The sequence below is a fragment of the Macaca mulatta genome, chromosome 4, assembly GCF_049350105.2.
Source record: "Macaca mulatta isolate MMU2019108-1 chromosome 4, T2T-MMU8v2.0, whole genome shotgun sequence".
Taxonomy (NCBI): Eukaryota; Metazoa; Chordata; class Mammalia; order Primates; family Cercopithecidae; genus Macaca; species Macaca mulatta.
In genome coordinates, this window is record NC_133409.1 from 156,939,798 (window position 1) to 156,956,343 (window position 16,546).

At 42.9% G+C, this 16,546-nt stretch overlaps 2 protein-coding genes across 4 annotated transcripts; both read right to left on the bottom strand.

Annotated features, from left to right (window-relative positions):
• Positions 1 to 149: 149 nt before the first annotated feature.
• Positions 150 to 13,853, bottom strand: H2BC5 (H2B clustered histone 5). 3 transcript variants are annotated; one of them, XR_013416797.1, is made up of 3 exons: positions 13,416 to 13,853; positions 1,796 to 1,943; positions 150 to 521 (listed from the first exon to the last, which is right to left on the bottom strand). XR_013416797.1 is itself a non-coding variant. In XM_015135728.3 (2 exons), the coding sequence occupies exon 1, from the start codon at positions 13,803 to 13,805 to the stop codon at positions 13,425 to 13,427; it is 381 nt and encodes a 126-aa protein (XP_014991214.3). In that variant the 5' UTR covers positions 13,806 to 13,853; the 3' UTR covers positions 150 to 521; positions 13,416 to 13,424. The 3 variants fall into 3 exon arrangements, 2 of the variants coding, with proteins under 2 accessions (XP_014991214.3, XP_014991213.3); XM_015135728.3 differs by lacking the exon at positions 1,796 to 1,943; XM_015135727.3 differs by lacking the exons at positions 150 to 521; positions 1,796 to 1,943 and adding an exon at positions 11,849 to 13,118.
• H1-4 (H1.4 linker histone, cluster member) lies at positions 11,849 to 15,562 on the bottom strand. Its single transcript, XM_078000870.1, has 2 exons — positions 13,416 to 15,562; positions 11,849 to 13,118 (listed from the first exon to the last, which is right to left on the bottom strand). Exon 1 carries the CDS (start codon positions 15,497 to 15,499, stop codon positions 14,840 to 14,842), a length of 660 nt encoding a protein of 219 aa, XP_077856996.1. The 5' UTR covers positions 15,500 to 15,562; the 3' UTR covers positions 11,849 to 13,118; positions 13,416 to 14,839.
• Between the last annotated feature and the right edge of the window lie 984 nt (positions 15,563 to 16,546).

Genomic DNA, 16,546 nt, shown 5'->3' on the forward strand with positions numbered 1-16,546 from the left:
TCAGTGCTTAGGCCTTACCCACTCAGAACTTGATGCCGGAAAGTAAAGTGAAAACAGGTAGATAGATAGGTAGGTAGGTAGGTATATAGATAGATGTCTATAAAGGGGAGGTCTTAGAAGAAGGGTTTGGATCAACAATGAAGGCAGAATTTACAATTCTCCGCAGATTTTATTAGTAATAACTTTTCTTTTCAGACTTCTTGCCATCTTCTCATTCAGATTTTTCTTAGCAAAGGTAGTCCATGGCAAGTAATGAATTACCTATGTCTGTAACGGAAGTAAATTCTATTTTTATGTTTATAAACTCAAAAAGTAACATGAAGTGCAAACATCTTGTTTAGTTTCTTCCCCTCGGTAACCTTCATTTGATGAACCAGTGTGTAGCAAACCAGTATGAGTTGGATTTGGGTGGGATCCACACAGTCATTTTCAGGCAGACGAGACTTCCTAAGTTCTATGGATAGATTCATATTGCCAGTTATTTTATGCGTTCATTTCTCCTCTGCCTTCATGTCTCTCCCCTGATTGAAGAAATAAGAAGGGTTTAGTTATTAGGTGCCATTTTGCCATCACCATTAATATTTTCTATATAAAGAGGATTCTTTTTACATGTGCTTCTATGATAAACTATAGGAATTTCTACTTCAGTTCTAGCTACACTTTAGTAGCATTAACACATAATAAGTCATGCTTAGTCAAGAAATATCACTGAATAATGTGATCTTTGTTTCAACTTCCCCAACTACTCTTCTTGGGTGGGATTCAAATAGTTCAAAAGCTCATATTCTCTCCCTTTCATTTTTGACCTGAAAATATTTGAACACTCTAATTTGCATTTTAACTCAGTGAAAAGGAAAATATAATAACTGTTAAATTTTGCTAAGTGCTTACTAAAAGTCCATCACTGTTTTAAGAGCTTTACATGAACTATCTTAAAATAACTTTAAGAAGTGATCTACTATTATTATCCTCTTTGTATAGATGAGGAAAGTGAAACCCAGAAAATCTGAGTCACTCATTCAGTTGAACCGTTGTGACAACTCAGTAGTGGCCTCTATTCCTGTAGTTATAGATATTTGTGCACTTCAATTATGTTAGAAATTATGTCATGCTGCAAATACTTTTTGAGAGTCTGCCATGTGCCTGGAACAGCCTTAGGCATTAGGAAACCAGCAGCAAAACAGGTGAACTCCCTGTTTTTATGGACCTTACGGTCTTCAGGATTGGAAGGGGAGGCAAACAATAAACAAATTTAAGATAGTACTAAGTATAATGAGGAATGCATACAGCAAGTTAAGAATGAGGATAGAAGGGTGCCATTTTACATTTGATGGTCAGAGAAAACCTCTCAGATGTGGTGACATTTTCATCAATCTGCTTAATCCAAAACCCAAGAAATGTGAGAAATATTTCAGTTATTTGACAGGTATTACACACAACTGAGACACCAAGTATATGACAAGGCCTATGTACTTATGTCCCCTTTTGGTTTTCTCTCTGTCTTTCTACCATATTTTGCTTTTGGTTTCTCTTAGGTCTCCAAGCTCTTTCCCGCCCCACCTTTTCTTTTTCTTTTTTTTTTTTTGGAGACAGCCTCTGCCGCCCAGGCTGGAGTGCAGTGGCTCCCTCTTGGCTTACTGCAACCTGCGCCTCCTGGGTTCAAGGGATTCTTTGGCCTCAGCCTCCCATGTACAGCTGGGACTACAGGCGCATGCCAGCAGGCCTGGCAAATTTTTGTATTTTTAGTAGAGACAGGGTTTCACCATATTGGCCAGACTGGTCTGGAACTTCTGACCTCGTGATCTGCCTGCTTCGGTCTTCGAAATTGCTGTGAGCCACTGCAGCTGGCCCCTCCCTTTTTTAGTAGGAGTTTGCTTCTTCCATTCCTTTTCTGAGTCCTTCTCAACTTCTCTCACCTTTTTTCTCATGCTGTCCCCAATTTCCTAGAAAGTAATTGTAACTTGGCTATAATATTTATAAAATATTGTTTTGTATTTATAAATAATATTTTGACATTTTAAAACAGAATATTTTATTACTCAAAAATTAGAATAAATATGTTTGCCTTGATGCAATTAATTTGGTAGTTCCTGTATGAGCCCAAGTTCATTTGACTTTGCTGAAGATTTCCAGAGTATCAGACACACTTCTTTAGGCTTTAGTGAAAGACAAAGGTAAATGAAAACAATTAGCTGTAAGTCTCCTTAACTGAGCATTCCAGGAGGTCAAGGACCACCATATCTCTCTGTGTATCTGCAGTGCCCAAGCCAGTACCTAGGAGTTTTGCATACTTCATGAATTTCCTTACAAATCCTTCATGACTAATTTCTTCTATTTGGTTTCTTTTTTTTATACCCCTCTCTGCTGAGTTAATCTTACTAATCTTACACTTGGAACTTTTTTTTACTATTAATCATTAATCTTAAGTTTTATATATTAAATTATTAACTTAGTTTTAACTTCTTGTGCAATGTAAATTTCATTAATTTGTTTTTTCCATTTTAAAAAATTTTTTCATACTCTACAGTATTTTCTAGGATTTAAAATTTTTATTGTATTAATTTCTCTGCTTCAGTTTGTTGTTTTCTTTAAAAAGGCCCAATCTGTTTGTTGGACATTCTAACAATCAGACACTAGAGAATTGCTTTACAGACTGCAGTTTAAGATTTATCAGATGAATTAATACATTCAATGCATATTTTTAAAAAAGTACCTGCTATGTGCTGGGATAATGTTTTATATAACCTGTAGAGGCACTACTTTGTCCTTTACAATATCAGGGAAAAGTCCATCAGGATAATATGAAGGGATTTTATTGGGCTTTGTCTCTGTGGATAGTGGTCAATTTTAGTCTGAATTGTCGAAATTCTTAAAGGTTCTGCCATTTATAAAGGTATCAGAGCCAGGTGATTGTACATTTGATTTCTATGTAGTCTTTAAAGCACAAATGCTTTTTACATCCAAGCATTTCAAATATAAAAAAGGTATAGTGGTTTTAAATTATGTCAGTAAACTTTTTTACATTTTTTTGCCTTATCAAATTTTTATTTTTACTTATTTATTTATTTATTATTTTTTTTAAAAAATGGAGTTTTGCTCTTGTTGCCCAGGCTGGAGTGCAATGGTGTGATCTCGGCTCACCACAACCTTCGCCTCCCGGGTTCAAGCGACTCTCCTACCTCAGCCTCCTGAGTAGCTGGGATTACAGGCATGCGCCACCACACCCGGCTAATTTTGTATTTTTAATAGAGACAGGGTTTCTCCATGTTGGCCAGGGTGGTCTTGAACTCCCGACCTCAGGTGATCTGCCCGCCTCAACCTCCCAAAGTGCTGGGATTACAGGCGTGAGCCACTGGGCCCGGCCCAAGTTTTTATTTTTATACACTTTTTTTTTTTTAATATTAAAAAGGAAAGCACAATTACCACAAATTACAAAGGACTAAAGCAGGACTAGAATAATAAATGAATCAATTCAGCCTGGAAAGCAGATACCTTCAGTAATATTAATGTTACAATACAAGCTCATTCAAGTATTTTACGTCGCCTTTTTTTTTTTTTTTGTCCTTTTAAATACGATACCCTAGCCCATAGTAAAGATGATATACTATGAGCGTAAGGTGGAACCTTCTCTACGAAGCCAGATGACAAGTTTTTGTCTCCAGTGAGAAATGGCTCTGAGTTCTTATCTTTTCTACCATCAACATGCCTGAAGGGGGGTAGGGTCCAGGCTGGGGAAAATCCAAGGACCCTTCAACATGGGAGGATTCCATTCAGGAGGGTACCAGATAATTCAGATTACTCTACCTAGCCTTTTTTGACAAAATCAACCCTCACCCTCCATAGTCATCTTCCTTTGCTCTTCTCCTCACTTCCAGGGCCTTCTAAGCAGCTTACTTACTTTTGTAAAATCAATCACCAGGAAAAGGATTGATAGAACAACACAAAAATATTTAGCAACTTTGACATAGGGGCTTAGCACCTCTATCTGAGCCTCAGGGGTCTAAGCTGGGGGAGGGCCATCCAGCCCTGGGAGTGCATTTGTTCCCAGGTACAAGAGCGGGTGAAAGAGAAACCTGCCCCTTAACAGGGCTGAGACACACAGACCTTCTGATGTTTGATGCTCAAAGGTTGTGTTGGCATGGACAAACCTTGAAAGAGATATGATGAAAAGAGGGATCTGGGCAGGCTGTTGCTTTGTGTCTCAGGTCTTGGATCCCCATGGGAGGATGGTAGGTATGAAGTAGCTAGCCCTGATGGTCCCCGCCACTTCTGGCATGCTTGTCACAGATACATTGGTCCTAAATTCAAGTGTCTTCAGAAATTGAAGATGTAAACTACTCTTTGCAACATTAACTCCTATCATGTTACAAAAAAAAAAAAAAAAAAAAAAAAAAAAGAAAGAGAAAACAAAAAGAAAAAAAGAGAGAAAATAATGTAAAGAAAAGCAAAAAAGAGGCTGGATGCGGTGGCTCACACCTGTAATCCCAGCACTTTGGAAGGGTGAGGCAGGGAGATCACCTGAGGTCAGGAGTTCGAAACCAGCCTGGTCAACATAGTGAAACCTGTCTCTACTAAAAATACAAAAATTAGCCAGACATGGTGGTGCATGACTGTAGTCCCAGTTACTCAGGGAGGCTAAGGCAGGAGAATGGCTTGAACCCAGGAGGCAGAGGTTGCAGTGAGCTGAGATTGAACAATTGCACTTTAGCCTGGGTGACAGAGCAAGACTCTGTGTAAAAAAAAAAAAAAAAAAAAAAAAAAAGCCCCCTCTGCTCATGCCAACCACCAATCTATGTTGAGATGAAGTCCTTACCTCCCTGCCCCAAAGGGGCTGCTTCTTTGAGGAATGTGTGTGAAGAAGATGGCAGCTCCCTGACCTGGGAGTAAACCCCAGATAAGAAGAGCCTTTCCCCACATCCCAAGGTTTCTTTGTGCCCCCAGATGCAGCAGAGGAAAAAGAATGAAGTTTCTGTGGTGCTGGATACAGTACATGACTGCATGACCTGAAGGAAAGGAGGAATAAAGGGAAGGAGGAGGGGATCCAGGAGCCCAGTATCTGGTACGATGTGAAGCAGGCAACAGACTGAGCAGGGAAAGGCCTCAGATTCCACTGTCATAGCAGAGACCATGGTTTGAGACATGGGTCATAGGAACTGAAATGGGCTTCCCACATACCAACCACTGAGAGGTCAAAGGCAGGGAAGGGCCCAGGCTAAAAGCAATGAGATGTCCAAGGTAACAGACAAGCCTGTGATACTGTCACAGGCTGTGATTTGTCAGCCTGTGATACTGTCTCCTACTCCCAGCCTTTGGGCTCAACAGAGTAATCAGTTGAAAAGGAGGGTCAAAGACATTGAGTCAGTGAGCAACAGGACCACCAACTCCTCTGTGTTGCCCAGATCCCACCGAGAGTGAACATGTAGTTATCCCTGTACCCGACACACATCTCAGTCTTTGTGGGTCAGTCCTTCATCACACTCCCTAGCTTCTGATGACAGCAGACTTCAGCCATTCCACTGTCATTCACAGCCCAACCCAGTCAGTGACTGAAGAAGAGAAGTCAGGTATACTCTATGTCCACATATATTCTCCTGCCACCGGGCTTCACCAGCTGGCAGGTTTCCCTCCCAGCCCCCACCTCTTTTTCATCCCTCATTCCCAGGTGAGGTCAATTGGAGGATGGGCAGAGATAGGTGGCTTACAGAGAGGGGATGCAAGATGGGGATACTCCACCAGACTCTAGTAGGAGAATGGCAACTTTCTCCACTTTTTAAGAGAGACAGAGCCTCCTTGAGGTCTCAGAGATCTTTCAGGTCAACGCAGGAAATATTTCCAAGCCTCAGCTGTGGGTGTTCGCATTTTCTCTCTGGGGTAGGGGAGATGTTCAAGCTGAGAACAAGTATGTTCCAGAGTTTGTTTGAAGCAAACTTGGCCTTGGGGTTTCATGGGTAGGATGAAAGATGTCATGGCAGGATGGGGCCTGGCATGAGGCAAAAGCATGCAGAGTAAGGACACAACGGTAGCAGCTGTGTACAGACACAGGATGTCAGCTTCAAACGATGCAATAGCAGGGATATCTTGGCATGGTTCTCATCCAAGCCACCACCAACCCTTGCCTCCAGGACAGAGGCTGTGTACATGCAGCAGCCCAGAGAAAGATTCTAGGGAGTCCAAGACCAGGCACATCCAGAGAAGGTGGGAGCTCTTTAGGTTGGCTCTCCACCGTGGAAAACAGACATTTGGGTATTTCAGATTCCCACTGCACAATAAGGCAACTTAAAAATATTTCCAAAAACAAAAATCCAAGGGGAGAGGATAGACATCATTTTCTGTGGAATAGTTGGGGGATTTTTGATTTCTTATTTATTTATTTATTTATTTATTTTTTGAGATGGAGTCTCGCACTGTCGCCCAGACTGGAGTGCAGTGGCGTGATCTCAGCTCACTGCAAGCTCCACCTTCCGGGTTCACGCCATTCTCCTGCCTCAGCCTCCTACAGGCGCCAGTCACCACGCCTGGCTAATTTTTTTGTAGTTATAGTAGAGACAGGGTTTCACCCTGTTAGCCAGGATGGTCTCCATCTCCTGAGCTAGTGATCCGCCAGCCTCAGCCTCCCAAAGTGCTGGGATTATAGGCGCAACCCACCGCGCCCAGCTGATTTCTTGTTTTTTAATTGTTGATTTTTTTTATTCCATTTTCCCAGGGACAGAAAGGTCAGAGAAAAATAAATCATCTTTCAATACTCTTTCCTGATATGAGCAGCATCTGTCTGGGCTGGGGAGTAAAGAGTGTGGGAAGAGGGGAGTGAGGAGAGGCTAGAATCTCCCCCCAAGCCCAAGTTTAGATCCTTTGGTTTCCTTCTCCCAGAAAATGGCAGATGGGCATGGTAGGGACAGCAGAGAGAGAACATGGTGATGACAAACCCTACAAGATCAAGGTGCTGGTTCTCCTGGGCTCAGGGGTGCCACTAGAGCCTTCCATGGGATGGTGCTGGGCAATGGGGCCTGCAGAGCCTTCTTGTGGGCTACATAGTTGGCTGGAAGGGACTGGAAGGGGAGCAGGAAGACATTAGGTTTGGGGACCAGGGTTGTAGCCTCCTAGCTATGGTAGGGCTGCAGATTTTGGTAATCCAGATGAACTATCAATACTTTAAAATTATATATGTATATAATTTTACATATATATAAATAAAATATATATATCTATATATATCTCCCCCTTGCTCTCCCTACTTAGAAGAAGTTAGGATGTAAAGAATCATAGAGAGAGGAGAGGGAAGGGGATGTGGAGGCTCCTGTCCAGGGGTACTCTGATAGCCTAAATGGTGTGCACATTGCTACTCAGTACAAAGGCCCATGCTAATAACTCCAGGCCTGTCCTTTTTTTGTTCCCTGTCCTGGGACTGGGCATGGCCATGGACTCTTGCCCATCCCATCCCTTTCCCTGCGTCAAGCACCAGGGCTAAATGGTTTTTCACTTCCCCAAATCGGAGTGTTGGCTTGTCCACTTGTCATTTTCCAGGATGGGCTGGCCGGTGGGTGGTATAGAGGGCTGGCTGATCATGGTGACAGATCTGCTGGGAGACTGGGACGGGCACTGCTTCCTGCCCTCACCCCTGCCACCTCCTGCTACCACTGAGTGTTGCTTGTGGTTGGCCTTCTCACCTATGGGGGGATCTACTCAGAAGTCTTCAAGATTTTGGAACTTGCTGAGGTATTTTTGCAGTTTGGGTCAATGTCCAAATTTTTGGCTTTGGAATATTTCAAGAAATTCTTTTACTATTCTTATCTGAAAGGGTGTAGCTTAATTCTACTTCAGGGTATGTGCCAGATTTCAGTGACTTGCTTATATTGAAAAACATATGCCAGATGAAATGGCTCATACCTGTAGTCTCAGCTACTTGGGAGTCTGAGGCAGGATTGCTTGAGCCCAGGAGTTCCAAGGTGCAGTAAGCTACATCAGGTCCCTGCATCCCAGCCTGGGTGACAGAGCAAGACTCTGTCTCTAATAAATAAATAAATAAATAAATAAATAAATAAATAAATAACGTTTAAAAAGTGTGAAGTGTGTGAGTTTCGAATCTTGTTCACAAAAGGCATTGTGGCTTATTCCTTCCCCCTTCTCTTTCTGTTTTCTCCTGCTAAGAGATAACAGTTGTTTGGTTTTTGAAGATAATCAGTTACCCCTCTAGAGAGGTCTAACGGACAAGGAACTGAGGCCTCCACCCCAACAGTCAGCTTGAACTTGCCAGATATGTGAGTGTGCCACCTTGGAAGGGAATCCTCCAGCTACAGTCAAGGATTCGGATGACTGTAGCCTATGTTTACAACTTGACTTCAACCTCAACAAGACCCTGAGCCATAACCACCTAGCTAAATCACTTCTGGATTCTTGACTCACAGAAATTAGTTTTGGGATAATTTGTTACACTGCAATAGATAACTTAACAGAGATGGAGAGCCCCACAATGAAGCTTACAAAGCCACCATAATTTTTATAATGAAACTTGATAAAGGTAAGCCCAAAACAGAACATCATAGAATGGGCCACGTGCAGTAGCTCATGCCTGTAATCCCAGCTACACAGGAGGCTGAGGTAGGAGAATCACTTGAACCCAGGAGGTGGAGGTTTCAGTGAGCCGAGATCATGTCACTGCACTTCAGCCTGGGTGACAGAGACTAAATCTTAAAAAAAAAAAAAAAAGAAAAAAAAAGAAATCATAGAATGATTTTATGTGAATAGAAATGGAAAAAAATCCATGAAAAATATTAACAAAATTTACCCAGCTATTATTTAAGATAATAATATAACATGACCAAGTAAGATTTGGACTAGGAATAAAAGTATGAATCAACACAAGGAAATCTATCTACACTTCATGGCAACAGGGTTAAAAAGAAAAAGCATATGATTTCTTCAGATGTCAAAGTGATCGAATAAAATTCATAAATCATTCCTAATATGAAATCTTAAAAGAAGAATAGAAGGAAACTATAGGGCTCGGCACGGTAGCGGACACCTGTAATCCCAGCACTTTGGGACCCCACGGCGGGCAGATCACTTGAGGTCAGGAGTTTGAGACTAACCTGGCCAGCATAACGAAACCTTGTCTCTACTAAAAAAACAAAAACATTAGCCGAGTGTGGTGGTGTGTGCCTGTAATCCCAGTTATTTAGGTGGCTGAAGTGAAGGCGGGAGGCTGGGAAGTGGAGGTTGCAGTGAGCAGAGATCCGGTCACTGCACTCCAGCCTGGGCAACAGAGCAAAACTCTGTCTCAAAACAACAACAAAGAAACAAAAACCAAAAACTACATTAACACAGTGAAAAATGCACATACACATGCATGCACATACACACAAAAGCAATTATAGATTACCAACCACCGAAGTCATTTCTATGAACACGAGGAAAAAGACAATACCTGCTAGCATGTCTAATATGACATATTGTTTGTGATGTAGCTAGCACAGTAAGATGATGAAAGCAAACAATAAATACTTACTGGAGAGAATATCAAACATTTTTATTTGCTAATAATAGTACTATATGCAATTAAAATCAAGTCAGTCATCTAAATATTGATTAGGATTAATAGAATTTGATAGCTAGCTAGACACAAAATTCACGTAAATAACCAATTGTCCAATTATCCTCCTACATACAGAATTTCAAACAGTGCTTTAGTGTGAGGTCATATGTCAATATGTAACAGAAGTCACAATATTTTGAAAATCAGTATTACATCTGTAAAAATTTGGGGAGTTTATTAATTCACAGCACACAGTGACTCCGTTTTTTTTGTATAATTTTTCTGTTTAAATATTTACTTTTTTAACCAAGGCTTGCTTTGATGAGCAATACGTTAGTTTCAATTTTTATTTTCTTATATTATTTTTAATTATTAGTAATCCATCCATTCTAGAAAATTATTGGCCACGATCTTTTAAATCTCACACTTGCATCATTCTACCTGATTGTTTCTTCTGGTACTGTGATTAGATACACGCCAGATCATATTTTACTACTAATTCCAAGTCTCTTTTCATTTATTTATTATTTGAGACAAAGTCTCATTCTCATTGCCCAGGCTGGAGTGCAGTGGTGTGATCATGGCTCTCTTCAGTCTCAATTTCCCTGGCTCAAGTGATTCTCTCACCTTAGCCTCCTGAGTAGCTGGAACCACAGGCACGCACCACCATGACTGGCTAATTTTTTGTATTTTCAGTACAGTCGGGCTTTTGCCATATTATTCAAGCTGGTCTCCAAATCCTGGGCTCAAGCTATCCTCCTGCCTCGGCCTCTGAAAGTGCTGGGATTACAGGCATGAGTCACCTTCCCTGGCCCTAATTCCAGGTTTCTTAAACTCACTTTTGCATTTTTCTCTCTGCATTTCACATAATTCCTTAAGATCTGATTACATAGTTTATTAAATTTCTACTAGTAGGTCCAATTGGCTGCTGTTAAACTCATGCAGTAAGCTTTTTATTTTAATTTGTCTTATAATTATATGTTTATTTTCTATAATTTCTATTAGGTTCTTTTTTCAAGGCTCTGTGGTCACGTTTTGTAATTCTTTAGTCCTTCAATATATTTATAAGACTCTTTTTCTTTCTTTTCTTCTTTTCTTCAGATGGAGTTTCACTCTTGCTGCCCAGGCTGGAGTATAGGGGCACGATCTTGGCTCACTGCAACCTCCACCTCCCTGGTTCATGCGATTCTACTGCCTCAGCCTCCTGAGTAGCTGGGATTAAAGGCGCACACCACCACACCCAGCTACTTTTTTGTGTATTTTTAGTAGAGACAGGGTTTCACTATGTTGGTCAGACTGGTCTCGAACTCCTGACCTCGTGATCTGCCTGCCTTGGCTTCCCAAAGTGCTGGGATTACAGGCGTGAGCCACCGTGCCTGGTCTCAAGTCTGTATCTTGTTAATTCTCCCTTTTCATTCCTTTCATTTCCATTGTTTGTTGCTTTTTTTTTTTTTTTTCCAGAGACAGGATCTCAAACTTCTGGTCTCAAGCAATCCTCCAGCCTCAGCCTCCCGAAGTGCTGGGATTATAAGCATTAGCCACCACACCCAGCTCCCCTTGTCTGTTGCTTTTGTTTTCATTAGTCATACTTCTGGTTTCATGATGTTTGGTCAATTTTGATTGTGAAGCTGCTTGTGCATTTTGGGGGGTATATTTTAGCTGTGGCAATTTGTTGAGGTGTAAAGTGAAGCTTGTTTTCCAGAGATGACTTGTATTTGTTTCTACCGGGTGCTCAGGGGCACAAAACCAGCCTGGGATATGCCTAAATTAAATTCTCAGCTTGGGTGTTTGAATCCCTATGGTATGAATGCCAGGAATAAGTAAGCATCAAGGATGGCTTGTAGTCCAAACCTTAGCAGTGGAATCTATACTGCTCAATGTCAGGCCTCTGAGCCCAAGCTAAGCCATCATATCCCCAGTGACCTGCATGTATACATCCAGATGGCCTGAAGCAACTGAAGATCCACAGAAGTGAAAATAGCTTAACTGATGACATTCCACCATTGTGATTGGTTTCTACCCCACCCTAACTGATCAATGTTCTTTATAATCTCCCCACCCTTAATAAGTTTCTTTGTAATTCTCCCCACGCTTGAGAATGTACTTGGTGAGCTTCACCCCCTGCCCCCAAAACATTGCTCTTAACTTCACCACCTATCCCAAAACCTGTAAGAACCAAGGATAGTCCCACCAACCTTTGCTGACTCCTTTTTCGGACTCAGTCTGCCTGCACCCAGGTGAAATAAACAGCCATGTTGCTCACACAAAGCCTGTTTGGTGATCTCTTCACACCGACACATGAAACACTCAGAACCCAACTTCAGAGCTGACTCTTTTATTTGCATTCATCTGTGATGGGTTTGTATGTGTGTTTATTTCTAGTTCATCCTTCTACCCTGAGGTGACAGATTTTCGTCTGGTGTCTCACTTTCACCTAAAAAGATCTCTTATCAGGCCCTATATACCCTGGTCGGTTTCCATATAACACCCTAAAAATGAAAGTTAAGGGTTGGGTAAAAGCCAGCTGTAGTGCTTGGGGTTTAACATGGGCCAAATCCCTGGCTCTGATTTCTCTTTACTTTTTTAGACCCTCTTTGTTACTTTTAAGAATTTAGAAACTGTTATTCAGGTTTTTAGTTATCCGTTCAAGTACCAAGCTTGCCACGTTATGGAAAATGTATCCCATAATCCAAGATTTCATGTTTGTTTATGAGGGCATGAGGACATTGAGGGCATGACAATGAACTTCTAAACTCATTCGTCTTTTAGACAATGATCATCCACCACTTAAGTTCTCCATCTCAGCTAACATTTGACTTCAAACCTAGCCTCATCCATCTCACAATTTTCACGTGGTAAATATTGGTTCCTTTCCTTATGGCCACTCCCTCCTTGTTCCCTCTCCACTCTTCTGAGATTCTTTTTCTCCCACAATCATCCATTCTCCAGCAGTGAAAACCTTTTGTCATCATTCTATCTTGTGCAGCAGAAGCTACATCCTGCCAGAAGGAAGTTTTCTTTCCCTTTCTACCTTATCCAGTCCTAGGTACTAAGGGGCATCTAGGAAAGGGTAAATTGTACTGCAAAGGGGGCTTCAGTCCTGCGGTAACTATTGCCTACCTGCAGTCAGACACCTTAATGACTATTTGGGTTTCTGCCATTACCTAGTGAACTTTTAACCTGAAAGCTGCCAAAAGAAAACTATAAATTAAATAGCTTTCTGAAAAAGACGGTTTAGCAAAATAATTTTAAGGTGTCTCAGAAGTTGCTTCTTTTTTCCTGCACCTCAGCGCCTAGGATCCGCCTTTTCCTCCCCTACTCGCCTAAGAGCTTCAGAGAGAAACTGGCCCAATTACAAAGCAAACCAGAAACCTTTGTAATACTTCCGTGTTCAGCTCACATTGTCTTCAGCCTTTACTTGCAGTTATCACGTATCTGCATGGTAAAAATTTTACAAGAAAACGGGGGGCGGGGGTGATGGTGGAGAAAGCTCCAAACAGAAGGAAGTTGCAAAAGGGTGCTCTTTTGTGTTCAGGGTGGGCCGTCACCACACGAAGTCCCAGATCAACATCACGATCAACTTGGAAATCTGCACACGGAAACGAAAGAGCTGTACACTTACAGTACTTTCAGTTTATGTTAGTGTTATCTGACACTAAATGAGCTAATGATCTAGTATGTGCCCATAGCACTCAACTTCTGGTACCTATTGTTACTACCTATAATTTCCAAGTATTTCCTCTGCAGTACTAACATAACATTAAAGATTGGTAGTATGGTGCTGAGAAATCCAATAATCCCCCTTTTGAATGAAATTACAACTCATTTACTGAAAACATGCGTGGCTCTTAAAAGAGCCTTTGGGATTAGGTGTAAAGATGCTTACTTGGCAAAGTTACTTGGAACTGGTGTACTTGGTGACGGCCTTGGTGCCCTCCGACACGGCGTGCTTGGCCAGCTCCCCCGGAAGCAGCAGGCGCACGGCCGTCTGGATCTCCCTGGAAGTGATGGTCGAGCGCTTGTTGTAGTGCGCCAGGCGGGAAGCCTCGCCGGCGATGCGCTCGAAGATGTCGTTGACGAAGGAATTCATGATCCCCATAGCCTTGGAAGAGATGCCGGTGTCGGGGTGGACCTGCTTCAGCACCTTGTACACATACACGGAATAGCTCTCTTTGCGGCTGCGCTTGCGCTTCTTCCCGTCCTTCTTCTGCGCCTTAGTCACCGCCTTCTTGGAGCCCTTCTTTGGGGCAGGAGCAGACTTGGTAGGCTCAGGCATAGCAACGTTAATAATTACAACACTGTCGCAAACACCTGAGAAAATAATCACTCCCACCGATGCCCCGTTCATTTATAGATGCGGTATTCAAATGAGGTTAATCAGATTTCGTTTATGATTGGATTAATTTTTGTGTGTCGTCACAAATGCCAATGTAAACGACACTTAAAAGTCTACCTTTTCATTGGCTATTTCATTACTTTACTTTTACCCAATCAGAAAGCCCAGACCAGACTACCCGAGGCTACTATAAATAGTCGTCTTTAGACAAGTCAGCTGTGCACTTCTCTTGGAGCAGTTGTTTTTGAGATCACACTTTTTATTAGCGTTGTGGTGTCAGAACGTATACTGAAAGATACTTTAGGAGAGCTCACGTTCTCTTTTCTTCCTCTAACAAATTATAGGACTCGTTGCATACAGAAGTCATGGTAATTGGGATATCCCTGGAAGTCTGGCAGTTTTGCGTTTGGGAAGTCATCTATGCAAATGCTACATTTAAGGACCAAGTATTTTCTGCAGTGTCAATTTCTAATTTTTAGTTGTGGCAGTGGTTGAAATAGTGTACTATGCCACCTGTGTCGAGACGTACTCCTCTGCACTCCTTCATTGCTTGCCATAGTCTGTAGGGAGCCAGCACGGAAATTGAGTGTTCTCTATTCGGAACTCATACGTCCCAGCCTAGAAGCCCGCGAAAATCCCGACTTTTTTTCCCATGCTATTTGCAGGCCAGATCTCGCTAAGTGTTAAGTACTACGGAGGTCGAAATGGGTTTTAACTCCAGTATTCGAAAACGCAATAAAAGCTCAATGACGCGGCTGCACTCCTGCTTGGCCGACGGAACGCGAAATGACCCCCTGGCCAAAAACGGCTCCTCTCTCCCGACTTTGTTCCCGGGAGACCCGCCCCTCAATAGCGGCGTTTTCCCGGCCACACCCCCTGATAGTGTAACAGCTCTTTTACTGAAAGCGGTGGGTGGCTCTGAAAAGAGCCTTTGGGTTGTGTTGAGCTTCTAAGCAGTTGGCCAAAGGAACTTCCTACTTTTTCTTGGCTGCCGCCTTCTTTGGCTTGGCTGCCTTGGGCTTGGCGGTCTTTGGTTTAGCCGCCTTGGGTTTCACTGCTTTGGCCTTCGCTGGGCTCTTGGGCGCTTTTTTTGGCTTGGCTGCTTTAGCCTTTTTCGGGCTTTTCGCTTTTTTGGCTCCAGCAGCCGCAGCCGGCTTCTTCGCCTTCTTTGGGGTCTTCTTGGCGCTCTTCTTAGGGGTGGCTGCCCCCGTCGCCTTCTTGGGCTTCTTCGCCGCTCCTGTAGGCTTCTTGGCTTTGGCCGCGCCTGCCTTTTTAGCTTTAGGCTTGGCTTCCCCGGAGGCCGCCTTCTTGTTGAGTTTGAAAGAACCCGATGCGCCGGTGCCCTTGGTCTGCACCAGAGTGCCCTTGCTCACCAGGCTCTTGAGACCCAGCTTGATGCGGCTGTTGTTCTTCTCCACGTCATAGCCAGCGGCTGCCAGCGCTTTCTTGAGAGCGGCCAAAGATACACCGCTGCGCTCCTTGGAGGCGGCAACAGCCTTAGTAATGAGCTCGGACACGGGGGGCCCAGACGCTTTGCGCTTAGCCGCACCTGCGGACTTGCGAGCCTTCTTCTTCACGGGTGTTTTCTCGGCTGGGGCCGGAGCAGCGGGCGCGGCAGGCGCAGTCTCGGACATGTTGAAGGCAGGCGTGAGAGAGAGAGCAATTCGAGCCGGAAGCAGAGGCACTGGCCGGGACTCGGGCCGCGGCGCTGCGCCCGCCCGTTTATATAGGGCGGAGCTGCGCCGTGATTGGTGCGCTGTCCAGCCCGCCTCGCTGGCAGCCGCAGAGTGTCCTCTCGGATCCCGAGTTGTGTTTGTTACACCTCAAAAAAAGCCAAAAATATAAAAATTGTCTGCACCGAACTACCCGGTTTTTCTCAGATAATGATCCCCGAACCCTCAGGCTTCACGCAGATCTCAAATTATGAGGAAAGCACAAAGCCTTGTGCCAAAAACTTGCAATATTTCCCGCCGTGCTTGGCAAATTTCAACTCAGAGAAACAAAACTTTCTATTTTCTTCGTAAATTATAAACCGATCTTTAACTGTGGAGTTTTCTGACCTCTCAAATATGATTCTCCAAGTGGTTAGCTTCTGATATATCCAAAAAGCATGCCACTGGCATTAAGATTTTTATTACAAATCTGCACTTAAGTGAGGGAAGTAACACAGGCTCCTCGGAGAGTCCTGCCTATTGAGCCGAGGGCATTTGAGTTCATCAAACTGGTTTAGTTTAATGCTAAACAAATTATTCCTCATTTGACATTAAGTTTTGGACCCCTGGGACATCAATCTATGCAGCCGTGGTTTTACATCTGTCCGCTATATCTGAGTTTTAAAACAATTCCTTTGGATAATTCTTTCCCTTTCTGCTCCCAAGGGTTGGGGGCGGGGCTGTTGCTTCTCTCTTCTCTGGACAACTGCTCCATGGATTGAGATACCTTGAATTCAGGGTATTTGGGAACGAAGGGAAGTCCAAAATATACTCAGGGTACAGAGTTGAAAAAAGATTAATTTTCGAATGTGATGTTCATAAAGTCACTGGAAGTGGAGGTGCACTTTTCTTTAAAGCATTTGTCTGCAGCCTTGCTGAGTGCTTTTGGCATATGCTTCAGAACCAAATTGCAATAAAGTAGCTTAGAGCTGGAATTCAAACATTGATAATAAGGGAAAATAAATAAGA

Bases quoted from the DNA above. Each gene is read 5' to 3' on its own strand.
- H2BC5 (XM_015135728.3), bottom strand. From the start codon at position 13,805: ATGCCTGAGCCTACCAAGTCTGCTCCTGCCCCAAAGAAGGGCTCCAAG.
- H1-4 (XM_078000870.1), bottom strand. From the start codon at position 15,499: ATGTCCGAGACTGCGCCTGCCGCGCCCGCTGCTCCGGCCCCAGCCGAG.